Here is a 24,510-nt window from a genome sequence, read left to right on the forward strand (position 1 = left end):
TTCCAAAAACTTGTTATTAAACTGTACAGCGAATAAAATAATTTAAATAAGTTAAAGTGACGTCACAAAGTGTGTGACACCCGCCTCCTCCATGTCACATTTTCTTGACCCCCTCCCCCCCCTAAACGTGTGATGTAATTAATGGATGACCCCTACCACGAAAATCGAAGTTCGCAAATTGCGGGCATCTTTCTTTGTTACTAATTACGCCTTCATTGGAGTAAAAGTGAAAGATCCCCGCAATTTGCGAATTTCGGTGTTTGTGGTAGACCCTCTGCTCCCGTCAAATCCGGGTTTACTTACTAATTTTTTAGTTTTTAAGAGTCCCCGGCAAGCTCGGCCGAATTGCACCATTTTATACAAACGTAGTTCCGCTCTCATTTTAAAACTACGTCTTGGATTGTAATGAAACTTTGCACATACAATGACATGAGGTATATCTAGGTCTTAAATTAATTTATATAGCTCCAATTTATAAAACAAACAAACTAGAGCAAAAACAAGTTTTGTATGAAAAACTTAAATTCGCTGTATATTTTAATTATGGCATCTGGTAAACTAGTTACATGACATAGATATACCTTATCCTATTGTATGTACAAAGTTTCAGAGCAATCTAGCTAGTCGTTTTAAAATGAGAGCGGAACTTCGTTTGTATGGAGAACCGAGCTTGCCGGAGACCCTTAACTACGGCAACTTTCGAATGGATGCCTTAGAGAAATAATAGTGTAGTGACACCATTTTGGTGTTCGTGTTTCTTGTAAATCGATAGGTAAATGTTTATCTTATTGATGTATTATTTACATAGACTGTGATCTAGCATTACTTCGCGAAATTCTATTTTAAAACTTCGTACTGTAGGTTGTGTCAAACGTTGTAGCAATCTAAAAGTTAGAGGTCTTTGTATATAAACCTGATGTCTACATGAGCGATTTCCATTTTTTGTACAAAAAATATCATTTTTATCAATCTTACGTACTAAATTCGATCTTGACAGTAAAAAACTTAGAATTTTGTAAAAAGTATGTAAAATAGTCGCACACATACAATTAAAATGCGTGAGTGTCGTGGAAAACTCGGTTAAAATCTGGCAAAAAGAGTAGAAATTAAAAAGTGGCAACATTGTATAGTGTCGTCCCGTTTTTCTTAGATTGATTTGAAAAGGACGACACTACAGTGTTGCCAATATTTAATTTCTACTCTTTTTTGCCAGACTGTAGAACAAACTTAAAAAAGGGTCGTTACGGAAAACGAAAACTTACACTTTTTTTCGTGCGTTAAATTTCGTGCGGTATATTAACATGCGATAAGGAACGTTCCAAAAATCAGTTTAAAAAACAATTAACACACTCTATAAAAAAAAATTCTTTCTGAAAACATGTTTATGTTGGTACAAAAAATGGAAAAATCTTAAAAGTATGCAACTTGAAAACTTTTAAAATAGAATATTCGTATCTTGGCCTGATACCGTGATGTATCGGATGTTTTAGAATAAATATTTACTAATAGATTATAAGAGATTTTTACGAGAATAATTATTGTGACTTCGATCAATTATTTTTCAAATAAATTAGTTTATTGCTGTTATTTGTTTGACGCTGAAAGTATTATGATGCTAGTCGATTTCGTTTTCCAAGGAACATTATTACGTCCATTTGCTTATGAAGCTACCATGTGCAATATTTATATTTTTATGGTGGATAGGATAGAACAATTTGAAATCCGTAGCTTAGAACAGTTAAATATTGTACCTACCTACCGTATGTTGACTGCCATGATATCACTGATTGTGACGATTTTTTTCCCTTTAGCTACTGTTATTAGTGACTATAAATAGCGATGTATAATAAGGCTCATTTTAAAATGTCATATATTTACCTGCCAAAGCCAACATTCAGATGTCTTCATTTCATAAAAGACATTTTTAACACTATTTTAATCCATTTCTTGGTAATTTATCTTAAAAGATTTCTGAAACTCCTCATTGTCCATACTACTTTTAATTCAAAAGATAAATAATTTAGTTATATGACATTTATTAATATTCTTTCAGCAAACTTATACTTTTGAGTTTGCCTCCATTTAATAAGCATTACGTAGGTATATATAGTTGTCAAGCAAATCTTGTCAGTAGAAAAAGGCGCGAAACTCAAATTTACTATGGGACGATATCCTTTCGCGCCTACATTTATTAAATTTGCCGCCTTTTTCTACTGACAAGATTTGCTTGACCAACTATAAATTCATATGAAATAATGTGACAGAAGAATTCAGACAGCACATAATTCAAATGCAAAATAGGCGATTACATTCCTACCTTCCTATATTCGTAAGAATAACAATTAATATTATATTCTAACTAAACTATGTGTATAATATTAAAAGTTATTCTCTATAAATACCTGTGAATAATATTAATAATAATTACATTTTTGATTTTTTATTGTAATAGATCGAATGATAAGAGGTATGATTAAATAAACGTTTTATTATTAGATAAATGTGTCTTAAACTTTTAGATGGAAACAAAATTATTTGTATCGTATAATATGGGCTATTATGATAAGTACTCTGTTTTGACTTTGAAAGTTCTATTTTTTATAGACCTTCAACATTTCTGTGAAATGCACAGCAACGAAGTTCTAATTTAATTTAATAACATTATGTTACCATGATTATTATGTTACCAAAACATATTGTTTATAATAATTTTATTTGTTTGTAAAAACTTTTAATCACCTACTTGTTTTTTTTTTGGTCAAAGTACCTAACATTTAAAATTGCAAAAACGCTCGGTATACGAAATACGTATAGTAAAGAACACGTAGTTAGGTACCTACCTATAATTTACAACATTATTATTTACATAAATGAAAATGTAACATTCCCTTAAGTAATAATTATGTTGTTGTTAAAGTTAAGTGATATCAAATTGCGATAATAACATACAATTTCATAGCATATGTTTTAAATTGCGTTATCTATCTGAGAAGTACGGCGTGTAAAAGATTGTTCAAAAGAAATAATTTGTTAAAATCTTCCAGACACTAAATGAACTTGTTTTTTTTACTACAGTTATGAAAATACTAAATGTGTACACGAATTAAACGTATTGTGAACATACGTGGCATTTTCATTATCCTTAATCCTCAGACGACTGATGAAGTGATGTACAATGCGAATGTGGCGACCTACAAACAACGCAACATATGATGCAGTGTTCCCTGTGTCCAACTACGTGCACTACAAGACCTACCTAATAAGAGCTTCCCCCCGGGGGTTGAGGTGGCAAGATATTGGCAAAATATTATTTAGTTATGATCCCTTCACACGATAAGAAGAAGAATGTACTAACATAACAATAATACTCTAAAGGCCAGTTCAGACCGACGGACGTAGGTATAGCTTGTCAGAGGACTATCTCATTTCAAACATAGACAGAGAGAAACATACTATCTTTGTCTTACACTAGTATTAGCACCCAAAAGAAAAGGATGAGTATACTAGTTTTTTTTTGTTGTTATTTAATTCCAGACCGACGGACGTAGGTATAGCTTGTCAGAGGACTGTCTCATTTCAAACATAGACAGAGAGAAACATACTATCTTTGTCTTACACTAGTACTAGCACCCAAAAGAAAAGGATAAGTATAGTTTTTTTTTGGTTCTTATTTAATGACAATTTGGTTTGACCAACTATAAAATTTTAATTGAAGGACATTAGCTCGCAGATTCCATTATGAAATTGTGTATAGGTATGTGGAGTAGTGTGGACGCAAGAAGAGATTGACGTAATTTTTTTGTGATCAAATAGTTAACTGTGTGGACGATGATGATGATATTTTGCTGAGAGAACATTAAAATATCTAGAACGGGAATAACTATGTAAAAAAAACTGTTCACGAAACCCTCCCAATAATTTAATTAACTTACACGATCTCGTGTCGTGACACATGTTTTACGTTATCAGGCAATTTTTTAGGGTTCCGTACCCAAAGGGTAAAAACGGAACCCTATTACTAAGACTCCGCTGTCCGTCTGTCCGTCTGTCACCAGGCTGAATCTCATGAACCATGATAGCTAGACAGTTGAAATTTTCACAGATGATGTATTTCTGTTGCCGCTATAACAACAAATACTAAAAAGTACGGAACCCTCGGTGCGCGAGTCCGATTCGCACTTGGCCGGTTTTTTCTTTATGACAACTACAAATAATTTAATTACTTAATTACACGTATATTTGTTTTTAAAAGCCAACGTGACGTGCAATTAGGGTAGCCAGCATAGATGTAGGTAAAATTACATCCATGGTAGCCAGACGTCAGGAATTTTGACCGTTTATCAGGAATGCGCCGGAATACGAAAATGTCAGGAATTTTAGTGAATTAACGTACTTTTTTTATTATGTACCTAAATAGGTACTTAGGTAGGTACATTATTCAAATTTACAATGTATCAAGGATACAAAATATCGCTAGATATAGATATCGCTATAAGTCGCTATATATATATAAGAAGTGCCGATTAGGTAGTACATCACCTCACCACCTGCACTCACACGATCTCATACACCTATACACATTTAATGTAGATAAAATTGTATTAGCTTAAGTTTTCTTTCTGCTTTTGTTAAACTTAATACAACTTGTTGCTACGGAGGAGCGGGGCTTCCTGATACAGGTATAATATACTTAATAGGAAGTCCCAACCTACTACCTTGTAATGTAACATTTTATTAATGTAATAAAATATTTTCATTTTCATTTCATTTCAAGTACCTAATAGATAAACAGCAAAAATTTTATCTGCCTTTAACCAAAATAATATAATACTCACTAGGCTTTAACCTTCAAACAATTTCTACAGATCGCCGTTTCTATAGTAGAAATATGCGGGAAACAATTAAAAATAAAAACATTGTAATTTCAATCGGGACAATGGTTTTCCAGCCAGTCATAAATGTAAGCGGTAACGAACATCGCCGGTTTAAATACCGAATATCGTTAGTATTGTGTGTCGACCAAGTGACATCCCTAATGCAAGACCAAGTGAGGGTAGAATGAAAAACTCACGCAGCTAAAAAATGTTGATGTCAATTTTAGCCACTTTCTCGGAGACCTCGGGGACAATGTTGTCCAGGAAACGTCGGGGGTAATTTTAAATCTTAAGTACTTAACTACTTATACGCGATTTATAGTCGTGAAAATAGTGAGTAAAGAGTTAAAAGATCATTTTTGGTATTTTTACAATCTGTCAGTCCGTAAACTATACCCGTACCATGAGACACTGACAGTGTCAAAATCAAAACTGACATATACTCTAACGTCTACGTAATTTACTTTCTATACATCTCGCTCGCACGCTCGCACTAATATGTCAGTACGAGCGAGATGCATAGAAAGTAAGTTACGTTTACGCTCGCGTTTATGTCAGTGCCGAACTGATCGTAGCCGTACTAATGTCTTAATATGAAGTAACGGAAAACGGTTGTTTAGGTACACATGTACCTTTTTATAATGCCACTAATACGGCAAAAAAACACATTTTAATTACTAACAATAATATATAATTATTATAAGAAACGTATTCGTTTAAAAAACTTGCCAACCTCGCAGTCAGTGACAATAAAGAAAAAATTGCGTAAGTACTTAATAACAAATAGTAAAAACTGACCAAGCATTCAGACTAAGATTTAAAATGTAAAAAATGTGAGTGTACGGAACCCTCGGGCCGCGTGTCCGACTCGCGCTTGGCTAGTTATTTATATTTTTTTTATTGCTCTACTCCTTATCTACTTCTAAGTTTCGATTTTAAATGGGTAGGTCTTTAATTTAATATAAAGTAATCACTGACAGTTGAAAGAACAATAATTATGTTATGATGAATTTAACAATTTTTGGGACTGGGGCTTGTCTGTTGCAGCGGTCAAAGTGATAAACCTATTTTAGTATCAATTTCAAAAGTCTATTTATAAATCAAGACACTTAAATAAATACTTTTATCACTTTAAACAGAAACGTTAACAGAAACGTAAATGTGTCTTATCAGAAACGTTATGTTAATTACGTCAATTTGTAAATTGTCTTCACTTCTTCAGATAATGAGATATTGATAATTTGTTTTAAACTTTTAACAGTTTGGATGATAGAACTAAATTAGTGTGGATACATGTGTGAAATTGTTAATAAATTAGTGCTTAATTATACTCTTGTAAGTTAAAGTATTTTTCTAGGATGTTGGTGCCACTTGTTTTATTAACACTATGGTAAGTACATCATGTTTTAAATGCTAAGCCCGAAAAATGCAAAATTTTTAGTCTAGGAATTTTAACAATTATCGCTCATAAATTCCCATAAAAAATAAGACGTTTGGTGTAACAAATGCCCAAAATTTCAATAGGTAGGTTCAGCTAAAATTACGTCAGATTTCAGAATTGATTTTTAATACCTGTAACTTACACTAAAAATTTAACTTCAGTATGGTAATTATCCTGGAACAATAAGTAACTTTTGTTTTTCTGCGTGTGTTCAGTTTTTTCTTATTATTGCAGCGTTATTACGCAAGCCAACGGCAACGCCAGCGTGAAGAAATTTCCTGAGAATTTCTTACTTGGGGCTGCAACATCTGCTTATCAGATCGAAGGAGGTTGGAATGCCGATGGTAAGTACTTTCTTGCTTATTTATTTGTAGAACTATTTCACTTGAAGAATCCAGGCGAAGTTATTTGTTCCTTTCATGGAGACTGTATAAAGGAGCCAAATCCCTATGTATAAAAAGTGTCCATCAAAAAACAGTAATTAGGCGGCGCCACCATACACCGAAATACTACCAAAAACAACCTACGTAATTTGGTTGGTTTATTTGTTGCCCCAGAGCCTAACTAGCGCCACCGGAGAGATTAGGAACTATTATTTAAAGCTTAACGCGGTCACTTTTGCAACAATTCTGCCATAAGAGATTGCGATTCTTTCTATACCATCCATAGTTCCTTTATTTTAACAATCCTTCTTTAAAGTTCTCGTAAAGAACAACACCAACACGTCTTAACGTCTCACATAATAAGATATCCTGTGACAGTTGTACCTACCGCACCGCGCCAGCAATTTTTTTCTGTGTTTACAGGAAAAGGCGAGTCAGTTTGGGACTACTACCTCCACAAGCAACCAGATATAGTAAAAGATTTCACCAACGGCGACATAGCAGCCGATTCTTATCACCTTTACGAACGGGACGTGGAAATACTTAAAGAATTAGGTGCAAAAGCATACAGATTCTCAATATCATGGACTAGAATCCTTCCGGATGGCACTACTAACTTTATAAATCCTCATGGTATAGCCTATTATAGCAGACTTATTGATTTACTGCTAGCTGATAATATACTGCCTTTAGTGACTTTATATCATTGGGATTTACCGATCGCTTTCAGTAATAATGGAGGCTGGTTAAATGAAACTACTGGAGATAGATTCGGCGAATACGCTAGAATAGTTTTTAATGTTTTTGGGGATAAAGTCAAGCATTGGATCACAGTGAACGAGCCATCTATACACTGCTCTTTTATGTACGAATATGGTATTCATCCTCCGTTGAAGAAATCCCCAGGGGTAGGGTTTTATGAATGTGGAAGGAATTTGCTTCTAGCTCATGCCAAAGCGTATCACATTTATGATGTTGAATTCAGAAAAAATCAAGGGGGGAAAGTGGGTTTATCATTGGATGCGGAGTGGCCTATAGCGGCCAGCGATTCCCTAGATGACTTGGAGGCCGTTAAAGACTATTTGGCTTTTAGCGTAAGTATCAACCTTGTAAATGTCACAGATCCTTAGCAGGCGCTCTTAGGCATCTAATGGCCTTGGTTACACCGAGCGACCACGTCGCTTTCGCTAGATATTTGCTAGGCTATTTGTGTACCAGTGGTTAACTGGTCAACGGCCGCGGCCGACCCATCCTCAGCGTAGCTAATTCATTGTTGGGTATAACATAAGAAGTTGTTCTTAAAGCGATAAAATCATTTAATATAAGTAAATAATGTATAAGTATAGCAATAATAGAATTACCCAAAACTTATTTTCAGCTGACCGTTAATTTGACAGGCATACATGGCGCAGCTGTCAGGGCTTTCCATGCGCTTGTATAGACGTCCTTGATAGTCAAAAGGTTAATGCAAAAATAATGTTAAATCATACCAAGTTCCTCCTTGCAGGTCGGACAATATATGGACCCAATATTCAAAGGCGATTACCCTGAAAGACTGGTCAACCGCATAGCCGCTGCAAGCAGAAGGCAAGGCTGTACCAGTTCCCGTCTGCAACCCTTCACAGACAAACAGAAGGCCTACATCAACGGAACAGCTGACTTCGTCGGTATCAATCATTACTTCAGTTTATACGTGTACAGAAATGAGTCAGTGAGAGGGTATGAGACACCCTCGTTTCTTGGTGACACGGAGTTGGGTACTTTTCAAGATCCATCGTGGCCGCAAAGTGCCTTTACACGTATGAGGGTAAGCAATACTTACACTTCTTCAATCAGCATCAGTTTTAAATTATTGAAAGGATCGTCTATACCCCAAGATCAGTAAAACCATGCTAAATTCATCGTTTCGTTGACAACTCGGTTCATTTCATGTTCATGGTTTGTACGCTTACCATGAGTTGACTAATAATACCGTACTCGCTAAAGCGTAAACGATTTGTATGGATAATCGTAGGTACAATACCTCTAGCGGTCACTTAAAGAACTATATATCCGTACCAACTTTGTTTGATGGGATTTGCTCAAACATTCACATTGCACTTCTTTTTCGTTACTATGAATATGCACATGGAGGTTCGCTTTGATGAATAATTATGAGGCCTTATTCCTACAAACGAGCGTATTTTGCAAAATGCTACCTTTTTCATTCAACATTACGACGTAACTATTAGTATTTATTCAAAAACTGTTAACGTTCTTAAATAATCATTTCCTAAACTAGCGGCTGAAATAATTAAAGTTTGCATTTTCTCTTTTTAAACCTAAGGAGTATTTTTCAAAATTTGCAGTGAAAGGTGTCGTTTCGGTTGCCAATTTTGCAGTAAACAAGAATCATTTGGTACATGATTACAATTCAATTCACCATATCTTGGACGAGGGGCTAAAATGATTTAAAATCAAAAATTCATTTAAAAACATTGATAAAATACCTTCCGAGTTTTCTTCATTTTTTCGGTGAAAACAGGGTCACATTATATTTTTTTATCGCAAATTGTACTTATATTTTGCCCTCAAAATAATATTATAGCAAACTCTAACTTTATGGGAACCTATAAAAAAAAAATCATAACTATAGGACCTATTTTACCGTAAATTTAAATATTTTTAAAAGACGTATAAATCACGCTGCACCGACACTGCGCGCTCAGTCTCCGCCGGGCGCGCTTAGGGAACGGACCTGTGCTCGATCGTCAGGCGTTTGTTTCGTTCGTAATCAACGAGCTAGTTCCGAGAAGTGGTGTATACTGCGATTAGAAAATCTTGATCCTTAGGTGATCAATGTAATCATAGGTACATTTTATAGCACAAATATTAAATTTTTTCGCCTAGGTGATCGGGTCTGTTCAGGGTGCCTAGCCAAGATGCCAACCGTTTAGGTACACCGTTTAGGTAGCTTACATTAAAACCAAATCTGTAGCTGGCCTCTGAATGGGTAGTAGAAACGGGTTCCGTATGTGTTTCCCTTTCCAGATGACCAAGGTGCCTAGCCAAGATGCCAACCGTTTAGGTACCTAGAATATAGTTTACATTAAAACCAAATCTGTAGCTGGCCTCTAAAATGGGTCGTAGAAACGCGTTCCTTGTATCTTTCGCTTTCTAGATGACCAGGGTGCCTAGCCAAGATGCCAACCGTTTAGGTACCTATAGTTTACATTAAAACCAAATCTGTAGCTGGCCTCTGGATGGGTAGTAGAAACGGGTTCCGTATGTCTTTCCCTTTCCAGATGACCAAGGCGCCTAGCCAAGATGCCAACCGTTTAGGTACCTATAGTTTACATTAAAACCTAATCTGTAGCTGGCCTCTGGATGGGTAGTAGAAACGGGTTCCGTATATCTTTCCCTTTCCAGATGACCAAGGTGCCTAGCCAAGATGCCAACCGTTTAGGTATCTATAATATAATTTACATTAAAACCAAATCTGTAGCTGGCCTCTAAAATGGGTAGTAGAAACGCGTTCCTTATGTCTTTCGCTTTCCAGATGACCAGGGTGCCTAGCCAAAATGCCAACCGTTTAGGTACCTATAGTCTACATTAAAACCAAATCTGTAGCTGGCCTCTGAATGGGTAGTAGAAACGCGTTCCGTATGTGTTTCGCTTTGCAGATGACCAGGGTGCCTAGCCAAGATGCCAACTGTTTACGCTCCGTAGCGAACGAAACGCAACCGTCTCTGTCGCACTAATATGCAAGAGTGATAGAGAGCGATTACCCTATCGTTCGCTGCGGAACGAACGACTGGCATCTTGGCTAGACACCCAGGTTAAGGTACCTATAGTTTACATTAAAACCAAATCTATAGCTGGCCACTGTAATGGGTAATAGAAACACGTTCTGTATGTGTTTCGCTTTGCAGATGACCAGGGTGCCTAGCCAAGATGCCAACTGTTTACGCTCCGTAGCGAACGAAACGCAACCGTCTCTGTCGCACTAATATGGAAGAGTGATAGAGAGAGATTACCCTATCGTTCGCTGCGGAATGAACGACTGGCATCTTGGCTAGGCACCCAGGTTTAGGTACCTATTATAGTTTACGTTAAAACCAAATCTATAGCTGGCCACTGTAATGGGTAATAGAAACGCGTTCCGTATGTGTTTCGTTTTGCAGATGACCAGGGTGCCTAGCCAAGATGCCAACCGTTTACGCTCAGTAGCGAACGAATCGCAACCGTCTCTGTCGCACTAATATGGAAGAGGGATAGAGAGAAATTACCCTATCGTTCGCTACGGAACGAACGACTGGCATCTTGGCTAGGTACTCTGATTATCTGGAAAGCAAAACACATGCGGAACGCGTTTCTATTACCCATTTCAGTGGCCAGCTACAGATTTGGTTTTAAGTGGTTTTAACGTAAACTGTAGATACTAAACCCGAGTGCCTAGCCAAGATTCCAGTCGTTCGTTCCGAAGCGAACAATAGCGTAATTTCTCTCTATCACTCTTCAATATTAGTGCGGCAGAGACAGTTACGTTTCGTTTGCTACGGAGCATAAACGGTTGGCATCTTGGCTAGGCACCCTGGTCATTTGGAAAATGAAAGACATACGGATCGCGTTTCTATTACCCATTTCAGAGGCCAGCTACAGATATGGTTTTAATGTAAACTATAAGTACCTAAACGGTTGGCATCTTGGCTAGGCACCCTGGTCATCTCTGGGTACAAGTATGTATATGTTCTTAACATAATAAACTGAAATTACTACTACCATGCATATAAAATAAAATAAAAGAGTGGCTATAACAATAAAAATAATGTTACTTGCTGTTGAAATCGACAAAGATCAAGATTATTCTTCTCTGCGTTCAAAACGCGTTATAGTTGCCGGCGCTCGCGTACCGCGCGTCAACGCCATCTATTGAGTGTTATTTCGTGAAATCGATGAACGCTCCAGGGAATAAGGGCTCTTATGGCAAACGAAAATTTCGGAACTACAGTACGTTAACCCAAACCACGAAATAATAATAAAACAAGGGAAAGCTCTAATATCACAAACAAAATAGAGTAAATACATATCTAATTAAATGTGGGAAATAAGAAAAAAGAATCCTAAGTATTTTGGGCTGGAAGAACATCTGTCAAGGATTGTTAACTCAATCGGGTCTAAACTTATACAGGAATATGCACCCGGCCTCTACTGCCTACTGATGTATCTAAAAGACACGTATCACAATCCCGCGGTCTACATCACTGAAAACGGGTTCCCAATGACGCCCGCTGAGGATCTCAACGACGACAAGAAAGCTCATTACTTGAGGGCGTATTTGAAAGCAGTGCTGGACGCGAAAGCTGATGGGTCTAACTGTCAAGGGTACTTCTTTTGGTCGTTGGTAGACGGTTTGGAATGGGCGAGTGGACTACAGAAGTAAGTTGTTCAAATTTTTTTTCTCTCAAGTTGTTAGCAACATTAAAAATAAAGGATGGTGACGGTATTAACGTTGTTGGATTTCAGCAACGCGTTTAATACTGTCGATTTTGACATTCTTATTTCAGTATTAGGTTCCCTTAATCTATCACCTCCGGTTCTTCAATGGTTTAGAAGTTACCTTGTTGGCCGTCGGCAGCGAATTAAGGTGGAAGGTTCTCATTCCTCTTGGTGCAACACTATTGCCGGCGTTCCGCAGGGTGGCGTTCTATCCCCACTTCTATTTTCGGTCTTTATTAATTCTATAACTAGCAACATTGTTTCTTCTTATCACTTGTATGCTGACGATTTACAAATTTATTCCCAGGGTGTGCTTGACGATCTACCATCCGTTATTAATATTACCAATAATGATTTAGAAAACATTTTAGATTGGAGTCATCGCTATGGTCTCATTGTCAATCCATCTAAAACGCAAGCAATCATTATAGGTAGTTCGAAATTAATCTCCCGAATTGATTTTTCCAATTTACCTACGATTTTATTTAACGGCACACAGATTCCTTATTCTTTTCAAGTTAAAAATCTAGGCATAATTATGGACCGTACTCTATCTTGGATTCCCCAAATCAATGAGGTTAGTAGAAAAATGTTTGCTGCAACAGGATCTCTACGGCGGCTTCGTAACTTTTTACCGCTCGCTACTAAAATTGCGCTTGCTCATGCTCTGCTTCTTCCCATTTTAGATTATGCGGATATCAGCTACCCCGATCTTTCTGAAGAGCAACTAAATAAACTCGAACGTCTTCAAAACCTATGCATCCGGTTCATTTATGGCTTGCGAAAATATGATCACGTCTCCTACTATCGTTCGCAGCTCAAGTGGCTTCCTATACGTTTGCGACGCAATTCCCACATTCTAGCTCACCTATACGGTATTCTCTTCAACCCCTCTACCCCGCTTTTAGACCGATAGTGGGACCATATTTTTGACCTTAAAGTTATGATAATTCTAAAGAAGGAAAAGTGATGCTTATATGGCAGGGGACATATTTTTAAGCATATTTGTAATTTAAGACGAAAAGTTAGAACGAGCGTTAGGTATAAATTAGGTATTTATATATTTTGATTGATGCTTTTTGAATATTGAATTAAAGTGCAAAGTTTAAGCTTCATTGTTTAAATTATGTATGACTCTTTAAACTGTTACATTTTTAGAAAAAAAATTAACGTGCTTCTTTGTCAAACTAAAATGAGCTTATTATTTTGTCGATATTGAATTAAAGTTTTAAAAATCCACAATAATATCTCTAAATTCTTAAGTTAATAGACAAAGCCGAAAAATTAGAAAAATAGGATTGCTGCTTAAATTTTAATATGCGTTTTTTGTCCTGTAAGGTCCAATATTGAATTAAAGTCTATAAAGATAAGTTTCATACTATAAAATAATATATGCAACCATATTATGAAAAGTAAGAAATTTCTGTGTGTAGCTTCCATTGTTATAGCCAAATCTATTTAAAAAGGCGCGAAATTCATACATACGCCGCGCTGGTCCGTCAAGGTGCCGGCGCGGCACGCGGGAGCCTATCGTAGCATTCGTATCTATCTATACCTATAGGTACCTCGCCCGGTCGCCCCACCCCCCGCTCAGCTTCGTAAGCGCGGCTTGACTTTTCTTGTCATTCATTAGTTTGTTTACCGTGCACATAAATTAGATGCCGATATTACGTGAAATTAATGTAATTATGACTTCAAAATGAGTACAAAATGTTTGTTATGTGGACTGATTATTTTTAGTTACTTAGTGGTCCGAGAGCTGGTAGACATTTTGGAGTAGGTCCTTGAGGCAAGCTGAAAATTTGCCTGATACTTCTCCTCATCATCATCATCACTTAAGAGCTTTGCTCTTGTCGGTGGAGTAATTGCCAGTCCTTTCTTTCCTGAGCCAGTCTTTTGATTTGCTCGTACGATGCATTCTCTTTTACTTGGCTCAGGTATGTGATTCTAGGCTTTCCACTGCCTACTGCCTCTCGAGCACTGGAGGTCTGGCTGCCGGGTAGCGGGGCTAAATCAACCCTTATATTTTTTAAGATTTTTTAGGGCTCCAAAAAAGTTCGTGAGGCAATCTGTAATTTTTACAGGTTGAAGTTAAGTATCTAAATAGTCAGAAAAAAATAAGCCTGAACATTTGGTCGGGTCTTTGACCTTGCCAGAAGATCTAAAAAGTAACGTATGGCACTTACTCGTACGTAAAATTAAGTTTGTCTACTATAGTAATTGTATGCATTACAAAGTTATTTTTGTAGTACAGTAAATTAAAGACTACTAGGTAGGATGTACAGTCAGCAATACTATTCGCTTAGCACCGTTGCATACAAACTTCTTTACAGGGGTGGTATCTTTTCTCTCCAGCTGACTGTACAATGTGATTGTAACTATGACGATGGTGTTTATTTATTGTGTTTTTTGTATGTTACTTAAGGGCTTCTGTTAAGGGAACGAAAATTTGATTATTTTTGCGCTACAACGCACGGTTTAGGAGATACAGCCCTGTAATTTTTTTTTTTCTATTTGTTTTTTTTTTTTAATGTTTATTAAGGGTCCACTGCAGGCGAACGAAAATGTTTATTATTTTGCGCTACGGCACACGGTTTAGGAGATACAGAATTATAAAGGTTTTTGTGTTTTTTTTTTAATATATTATTTAAGGGTTTCTTAGTGAAACGAAAATTTGATTATTTTGCGCTCCGTCGCACGGTTTAGGAGATACAGCCCTCTAAAAAAAATTTTCTTTTTTTTTTTCTTTTCTTTTTAAATGTTAATTAAGTTGAACGAAAATTTTATTATTTTACGCTACGACGCTATTATTAAATTATGTTAGATTTTGAAATTTTTATATTAAATATATCTACTTATATATAAAGTTGAAGTTTGGTTATTGAATTTTATATTATATAAATATACAAAAAAAGAAATATAGGGCTGTATCTCCTAACCCGTCCGTCGTAGCGCAAAAATAATAAAATTTTCGTTCCCCTTTAAAAACACTTTTAATATACAAAAAACACAATGAAACACAATAAGAAAAACAAACTCTACACGGCTGTATCTCCTAAGCCGAGCGTCGTAATATTAAAAAAAAAAAAAAAAAACAAACAAACAAACAAAAATACCAAAAAAATCTTTATAAGGCTGTATCTCTGAACCGTGGGTCGTAGAGTAAAATAATAAAATTTTCGTTCAACTTAATTAACATTTAAAAAGAAAAGAACTTTTACTTAACAGAGCAATGAACACAAGAGCTGAAGAGGACTGGGATAAGTACAAAACAGCTAAAACAGACTATAAGAAAAGGCTAAGATACAGAAAATCAGCCACATGGCGGAATTTCTGCGACAACATATCCAATGTAACACAGGCAAACAGAACAAGGAAAATCCTTGCAGACCAACCAAGGCAACTACTGGGCACCCTGAGGAGACAGGATAATAGCACCACCAGCAGCCCAGCGGAGACAGAAAGGCTACTGGTTGAGACCCACTTCCCAGGATGCAAGGTAGTAAATGAGCAAGACCCAGAACAACATACAATGAACTACAATCCAACTGAAAGAGAATGGAAGACAGCAGAACGCATAACAGAACATAGCAAAACGACCTGGGCGGTAAATAGTTTCGATAACTTTAAATCGCCGGGAACGGACGGAATCTACCCAGCCCTACTAAAGTGGGGAGGACATACATTAATAAAACATTTATCCAATCTACTGTGCAGCTGTATAGCCTTTAGATATATACCACAGAAATGGAGGGAAGTGAAAGTGATTTTCCTACCAAAACCAGGAAAAACCGATTATTCAGATCCTAAGTCTTTCAGACCAATCAGCCTTACGTCCTTCATGCTAAAAACACTAGAAAGACTATGTGACAGAGAGCTGAAGGACACGGCTCTAAAAAACATAGAAATTCATCCAAACCAACACGCCTACAGTCAAGGTAAATCAACTGACTCAGCTCTCCACGCTGTAGTAAGCAACATAGAGAATGCGTTGGCGAGGAAAAACTCCTGTCTAGGCACCTTCATCGACATAGAGGGAGCCTTTGACAAGACCAATTTCAGCAGCATTCAACAAGCATTACATAGACATGGAACCAACCCGCTCATAATCGAATGGATAATGAACATGCTAAGACAGAGAATAATAAGACTAACAGAAAATCAAAATCACCAGGCACTAGTCATGAGAGGATGCCCCCAGGGAGGAGTACTCTCACCATTGCTTTGGAACCTGGTTGTAAACGATTTGATAACAAAACTAAACAACAAACATTTTATGACCATAGGGTACGCAGATGACTTAGTAATACTAATCAGCGGCCTAGTAATAAACACACTGTGCGATCTCACACAGACAGCACTGAAGATAGTAGAGAAATGGTGCAAGGAGAATGACCTATCGGTAAACCCAAAAAAGACCGACACAATTCTCTTCACCCATAAACGAAAACTGGGTACATACGAAATGCCAACACTTTTTGGCACAAAACTGACACTTTCAAAGGATGTAAAGTACCTAGGCATAATCCTGGACGATAAACTGAACTGGAACAAACACCTGGACAACAAACTGAACAAAGCAACAGTAGCCTTTTGGCAATGCCGGAGGATGGTAGGCAAAAGATGGGGACTTGCCCCTCACATTATACTATGGCTGTACAAAATGGTAATAATGCCAATGATCAGCTACGGCGCGGTTGTATGGTGGCCCCGCACCCAGCTAACCACAGTAATAGACAAACTAAATAAAACACAAAGACTAGCATGTGTGGCTGCAACGGGCTGCATGAGAACTACTCCGACTGCAGCTCTAGAAATAATGCTAGGACTCCTGCCACTACACATGTACATACAGAAAGAAGCGGCTGCCACAGCTCTTCGTTTGAAGAATCTAAACCTATGGACATCTTTCAGCTCATCGCACAAGAAGATCTATGAAAATACGATCTCAAAAATGCCCATGCTGGAAGCGCCTATCGACAAAATACCAAAAACTATGATCTTCTGGAAAGATTACGCCATATCCTTAACAGAAGATCCGAAAGAAGGACTAAACCAAACAAACCTAAGAATATTCACAGATGGCTCAAAAAACAAACGAAGGGACAGGATGTGGTGTCTTCTCAGAGGACCTGAACATTCACATCACAAAACCCCTTGGTGAACACAATACGGTATTCCAAGCTGAATGTGTAGGAATAATAGAAGCTTGCAATGCTATTACAAGACGACAAGTGAAACACGAAACCATACTAATACTGTCAGACAGTAAATCGGTACTACAAGCGCTATGCAGCGACAAACTTACCTCAGAGCTTATACTTGAATGCCATCGGAGCCTCACTGAAGTGAGCAAAGAAGGCAACAAAGTAAGAGTACAATGGATAAAGGGGCATAGTGGATCAAGAGGAAACGATGCAGCGGATGAACTGGCCAGGAAAGGTTCAGAAACACCGGCATATGGACCCGAGCCAATTATGCCTCTACCAATATCCTACATACACAACCAGCTAGAACAACATCACAGACAACTGCACAACAAGTACTGGAATGAAATGAAGACATGCAGGCAAACCAAAGAAATTCTACCGGAACTGAACCACAAACTTAACAAAATATTACTGAAAACACCAAGAAGCCAACTACGTAAAATAGTAGGATTAATAACAGGACATAACACACTAAACAAACACCTACATATTATGGGTAAAACGGACAGCCCCATGTGCAGAGCGTGCATGGCAGAAGAAGAAACAACAAAACATATTCTCCTAGACTGTAAACAGGTAGAAGTATATAGGAGCAAATACCTAGGAAATCCATGCACACTAAAGGAAGCTACTAGCAACCTGAAGACCTTGCTAGGCTTCGTGGAGGAGCTGGGGTGGTTAGAGTAGCGCTACCTCGTTTCACGCAAAATAGGCACATTGGATGTCGAGTTGCGGAAAATGCCCAGCAAAACTAACTAACTAACTAAAAGAAAAGAAAAAAAAAAACAGAAATTTTTTTTAGAGGGCTGTATCTCCTAAACCGTGCGTTGTAGCGCAAAAATAATCTAATTTTCGTTCCCCTTTGAGAAACCCCTAAGTAACATACAGAAAACACAATGAAAAACTAAAAAGAAAAACAAAGAAAAAATCTTTATAGGGTTGTATCTCCTAAACCGTGCGACGGAGCGCAAAAATAATCAAATTTTCGTTCCACTAAGAAACCCTTAAGTAATATATTTAAAAAAAAACACAGAAAATCTTTATAAGGCTGTATCTCCTAAACCGTGCATCGTAGCGCAAAATAATAAAATTTTCGTTCCATTGCAGTGGACCCTTAGTTAACATTAAAAAAAAAGAAAAAAAAAACAGAAATAGTACATTTCGATGCTAGTGCGGAAAGTATGTCATACTTTACATACTTTCGAAGAATGACATTTCCGCACGTGTATCGAACGACGTTTTTTAATACCGTTGCGAAAAAATAAGAAAAACAACAAGTAAGGAATTCGAAACTTTTATATTATTCATTCTGTGACATTATTGACATTAGACTTATATTGACCGGGATATAGACCGTGATTACCTTTTGTATTATTTGTGAGCTCCCGATATTTCAAAACCACCGTGAATCATTCAAAACTCTAATTATTGACATTGACATTATGAAGAGGTGTTTTTATAGCTTTTATTCGACTAGAATGGATTTTGTTATTATTATTGAACCCACTTCATACAACATTATACACATTGTATTGTTTTACAAATATAAAACATTGTACTATTATTACCTAAATATCGTTATTAACGATTATTTCAATACTCAATACTCAGTAATCAACATAAAAACCTACTGTTAAAGTAAGAATACGAAAAATATACATATTTCATATTTTATTACTTACCTCTTCATCATTATAACACGTCTATTTTTTTATATATTGAATATTGAAAAACCGTTCTTAATAAGTTGTCTGAATAGAACGGAACGCCTGTCAAAGGAAAGGCGTTTTTTATTTCTGCTTTAAATTTCCAAAGGCAACATTCGATATTGTTTTTATAAATGTACGATACACAAATAATCGTAATTAACGATATTTGGGTAATAATAGTACAATGTTTTATATGTACAATTGTCTTATAGAACATGCATTTAAAAAAAAATCTTTCATTGAAGTGGGTTCAATAATAATAACACCCAGCTAAAAAAACACCTCTTCATAATGTCAATGTCAATGATGTCACAGAATTAATAATATAAAAGTTTCGAATTCCTTACTTGTTGTTTTTCTTATTTTTTTGCAACTGTATTGAAAAACGTCGTTCGATACACGTGCGGAAATGTCTAATAATGACATACTTTCCGCACTAGCATCGAAATGTCCTATTACAGGGCTGTATCTCGTAAACCGTGCGTTGTAGCGCAAAACTTATCTAATTTTCGTTCCCCTTTGAGAAACCCGTAAGTAACATTCAAAAAACATAATCGAACAACAAAGAAGAAAACAAAAAATAAAAACTCTTTATAGGGTTGTATCTCCTAAACCGTGCGTTGTAGCGCAAAAATAATCTAATTTTCGTTCCCCTTTGAAAAGCCCCTAAGTAACATACAAAACACACAATGAAAAACTAAAAAGAAAACAAACAAAGAAAAAAATGTTTATAGGGTTGTATCTCCTAAACCGTGCGTCGGAGCGAAGAGCAAAAATAATTAAATTTTCGTTCCACTTTAAGAAACCCTTATTAATATTTAAAAGATACAGCCTTATAAAGATTTTTTTTTAAATATAAATTAAGGGTTTCTTAAAGTGGAATGAAATTTTGATTATTTTTGCGCATGGACGCACGGTTTAGGAGTTACAGCCGTGTAAATATTTTTTTCGTTTTTTTTTTTGTTTTTTCTCATATTAAAAAAGGGTTTCTTAGAGGCAAAGAGGATATAATAAGATAGAGTGGTACTGTCATAGTAAATTTTGTAACCGCTTTAAATTCACTGCCATCTATCGACATACTTTAAAACTAAAAATGAAGATTTATAAAATACGTTAAAATGTATTTAAATATGGATAAATGATTTTTTTATTTGCATTAATTATTTTTATATGATTTTGACCCATGTTCTTTCACTGATATGCGTTAAAATTATAAATAACAAACGAAACCGTCAACGCCATCTATACGAGAGTAAGCCATAACTAGTGGCGCCCTCTGATCGAGAATCAAATTTTCGTGATTTTCGAGGCACGTTTTTTCCTTAGACTGTATCCATCTATTACGGAGTTATATCTATCTTTGTTAGAGGGGAACGAACATTTTACTTTTTTTGCGCTCCGACGCACGGTTTAGGAGATACAGCCCTATAAAAAGATTGTTTTCTTTGTTTTTTTCTTTTATGTTTTCATTGTGTTTTTTGTATGTTAATTAGGGGCTTCTGATAGGGGAACGAAAATTTGATTATTTTTGCGCTATAACGAACGGTTTAGGAGATACAGCCCTGTAAATATTTTTTCTGTTTTTTTTTCTTTGTTTTTTAAAAAATGTTTATTAAGGGTCCACTGCAGGCGGACGAAAATGTTATTATTTAGCGCTACGGCGCACGGTTTAGGATACGGATTTTTTGTGTTTTTTTATACCTATATTAATTAAGGGTTTCTTAAAGTGGAACGAAAATTTGATTATTTTTGCGCTCCGTCGCACGATTTAGGAGATTCAACCCTATAAAGATTTTTTCTTTGTTTTTCATTGTGTTTTTTGTATGTTAATTAGAGGTTTCTCAAAGGGGAACGAAATCTAGATTATTTTTGCTCTACAACGCACGGTTTAGGAGATACAGCCCTCTAAAGATTTTTTTTTCCTTTTTTCTTTTTTTTTAATGTTAATTAAGGGTCCACTGCAGTTGAACGAAAATTTTATTATTTTGCGCTACGACGCACGGTTCAGGAGATACAGCCTTATAAAGATTTTTTCGTTTTTTTTGTTTTTTTTTTTAATATTAATTGAGGGTTTCTTAAAGTGGATCGAAAATTTGATGATTGTTTTTGTGCTACGACGCGCGGTTTAGGAGATACAGCCGTGTAAAGATTTTTTTTCGTTTTGTTTCATTGTACGACCGGTCTGGCCTAGTGGGTGACCCTGCCTGTGAAGCCGATGGTCCTGGGTTCGAATTCCGGTAAGGGCATTTATTTGTGTGATGAACACAGATATTTGTTCCTGAGTCATGGGTGTTTTCTATGTATTTGTATATTATATATATCGTTGTCTGAGTACCCATAACACAAGCCTTCTTGAGCTTACTGTGGGACTGTCAATCTGTGTAAGAATGTCCTATAATATTTATTTATTTATTTTTTGTGTTTTTTGTATATTGAAAGTGGGGAACGAAATTTTTTTTTTATTTTTGCGCTGCGACGGACGGTTTAGGAGATACAGCCCTATATATATTTTTTTGTTTATTGTTGTTTTTTTTGTATGTTATATAATATAAAATTCCATAACCAAAATTAAAATTTTTATATAAGTAGATATACTCAATATAAAAATTTCAAAATCTAACATAACTTTTAATAGAAATGTCCTCATACATCATAAATATACACCATCCTCATAATTACAATCATATTGTACAGTTAGCTGCAGAGAAAATATACCACCCCTGTATAGGTTTGTATGCAAAGGTGCTAAGCGAATAGTATTGCTGACTGTACATCCTACCTAGTGGTCTTTAATTTACTACAAAAATAACTTTGTAATGCATACACTTTGTTTAGTAGACAAACATAATTTTGCGTGCAAAAATAACTGCGATGCATACGCTTTGTATAGTAGAGAAACTTAATTTTGTGTGCAAAGATAACTTTGTAATGCATACAATTTGTATAGTAAACAAACTTAATTTTGCGTGCAAGTAAGTGCCATACTTTTTAGATCGCCTGGCAAGGTTAAAGACACGACACGACCAAATGTTCTGGTTTATTATTTTTATGACTATTTAGATACTTAATTTTAACCTGTTAAAAATACAGATTGCTTTTAGAACATTTTTTTGAATTTTGTGAAATATTATTTTGCACGCGTCTAGCAAGGTTAGGTTACCCGCTAGCCCGTTGATCTATATACCGTTGATCTACCTATATATCAATACCGTTTGATCGCTGCCTCGGCGGCGCACAGCGCGGCGCGCGCGAACATGCCGCGCGTTTGAAATGTAACGTAAATATAAGCACGGAATGCATACGTATCAGTATTTCGTGACGCACAAATTTTATATTTCTAATCTTTTGTGTGGGAACTAAGATCATTGTCATGACCGTTTAATATTAACTCTACAAACTTTAATTCAATATTGGCTATACTGCTTAACCAGAAATCAATATCTAGAGAAGCACATTGTCTACATTTCTAATTTTTTACAAGTATAATAAGCTGATCCATAATATCGTAATTTTGCAATATCAGCTACTCTAATTATTTATTTACAAAATAATTCATGTTTTTAAGTTCACCAGAAAGCACATGTTCCAGATTTCTAAAAACCGAATATTGTGTATAAATTAAAGTGGTATTGAATATGTTAAAGTTTTTTGTAACTTTAATTCTATATTTACAAAGTTATTAGCAGAAATTAAAATATTTCAATATATCCGAACGCTCACCCTAAAAATTTCTAACTTTTTACGAAAGTCTTATTTAACATGCTAACAATGACATATCGAAAAAGAAAAAACTTTAATATTGTCAAAACCCATTTTTGTTCCACCGCTGGTCTATTTACCTGAAGGAGCGCTTCAAATACCTCTCTTCTTTAAGATGCTCCCAGAATTATCTGCTTACCCAAGTTTCTTCTTCTTCTAAATTCTATAACGATTCTTTTACCTTCCAAGCGATTCGGTTGTGGAATGCTCTGCCGTCGGAGCTAAGACGAGCTAAATCACTCCCCATTTTTAAGGCTCAGCTCAAAATCCACTATCTGTCCCTTCCTCAAACTCGTTAATTATTAGATTCTGTCTGTCTATCTGTATTGTGTGATATGTTTATATATATATATATATATATATATATATATATTTATTTATTTATTGTATATATTACATTTATGCATGTATTGATATTGTTATATATTTAATTGTGCTGATATATTTTTTTTTTCCTGTACTCGTTCTCCATTTATTTTTGCTACCCTTATACATATTTCTTCCTTGCGCTAATTTCTACTACCTGAAGGTTGTCTGGAAGAGATCGCTTTTAAGCGATAAGACCGCCTGTTGCTGCTTAGTTTTTTATGTTAATTTGCTGTATTTAATCATGTTTCATTGTGCACAATAAAGAATATTATTATTATTATTATTAAACTTAAAAGTTCTTTATTTAAAATATGTGACATGATTTATTTTCGTTACTATAGCGACCTCTTCAATTTCTGTCCTTCGACATGTAACGCGCTTCTCAGAATAAATCTCTATTTTTCCATAATCTTCATCATACTTACTTCACTCTTTGATCTTCATCTTTTAAATATACAGTCCATTTCTCCTCTCCACCTGACCCAGGCAAAAACCATTACACGAGTTTTGGAGACAGTGTTGCAAATATTTTACTTACCTACTTTAAAAGTGTTTCTTCATATTGATTCTAATATGTACATAAAGAGTACTTATACCCTAAATTGCTCAACATTTGCAGATACAAATTCGGACTATACCAGGTGGATTACAACGACCCAAGCAGAAAGCGGACCGCGAGGAAGTCCGCTCTGGTCTACAAGGAGATCATACACAGTGGCACCATCGACTTTAGTTATAATCCAGACCCTTACGGAGACAAATGTTTTAAGAATACATGAATTCATAGTATAAGAAACTTTTGTACGTGTCTATATTGCGGATCCTTTTAGTTCTATGTTTTTACTCCCACAGCTACAAGTCAAAACACAAACACCACACTAGCGTCGCCCGAGCATCAGCGTCTAATCAACTCTATCCTCCTGAGACCCCGCGTACAAATTTTTGTACATATTCCACAATCTATTTTGAACTTTTGGTTAGTAACTAAGGGTTCCAAATTCAAATACAAAACAAATGCTTCTGGGTTTCCATAGCGCTGATGTACCATTTTTACGAAATGGGCTCTAGTGTGGGCTGGCCCTAAGGCGGTTTTCAAATTGGATGCGGATCCGCACGCTGCTCCGGTTTGCGAGTTTGTCGTACACCAGACCAGCGTGCAGATCGGCACAAGATGGCACAAGCGTGATAACCGCGTGTGTTGCTATTAGGAACTAAATCATAGACTAATGTTATTTTATCTTGATCTATTTATTTATTCCTACAAAAAGGGAACCATTAAGTAAAGAT

The 24,510-nt window shown here is 36.0% G+C and overlaps 1 protein-coding gene across 1 annotated transcript; it reads left to right on the plus strand.

Moving 5' to 3' along the window:
• The first annotated feature begins 5,834 nt into the window (after window positions 1-5,834).
• LOC134750498 (cytosolic beta-glucosidase-like) lies at window positions 5,835-24,028 on the plus strand. Its single transcript, XM_063685680.1, has 7 exons — window positions 5,835-5,929; window positions 6,232-6,264; window positions 6,550-6,659; window positions 7,122-7,792; window positions 8,206-8,505; window positions 11,869-12,116; window positions 23,843-24,028. The coding sequence occupies exons 1-7, from the start codon at window positions 5,877-5,879 to the stop codon at window positions 24,000-24,002; spliced, it is 1,575 nt and encodes a 524-aa protein (XP_063541750.1). The 5' UTR covers window positions 5,835-5,876; the 3' UTR covers window positions 24,003-24,028.
• The last annotated feature ends 482 nt before the right edge of the window (window positions 24,029-24,510 follow it).

This window comes from Cydia strobilella, chromosome 20 (assembly GCF_947568885.1).
Source record: "Cydia strobilella chromosome 20, ilCydStro3.1, whole genome shotgun sequence".
Lineage (NCBI taxonomy): Eukaryota > Metazoa > Arthropoda > Insecta > Lepidoptera > Tortricidae > Cydia > Cydia strobilella.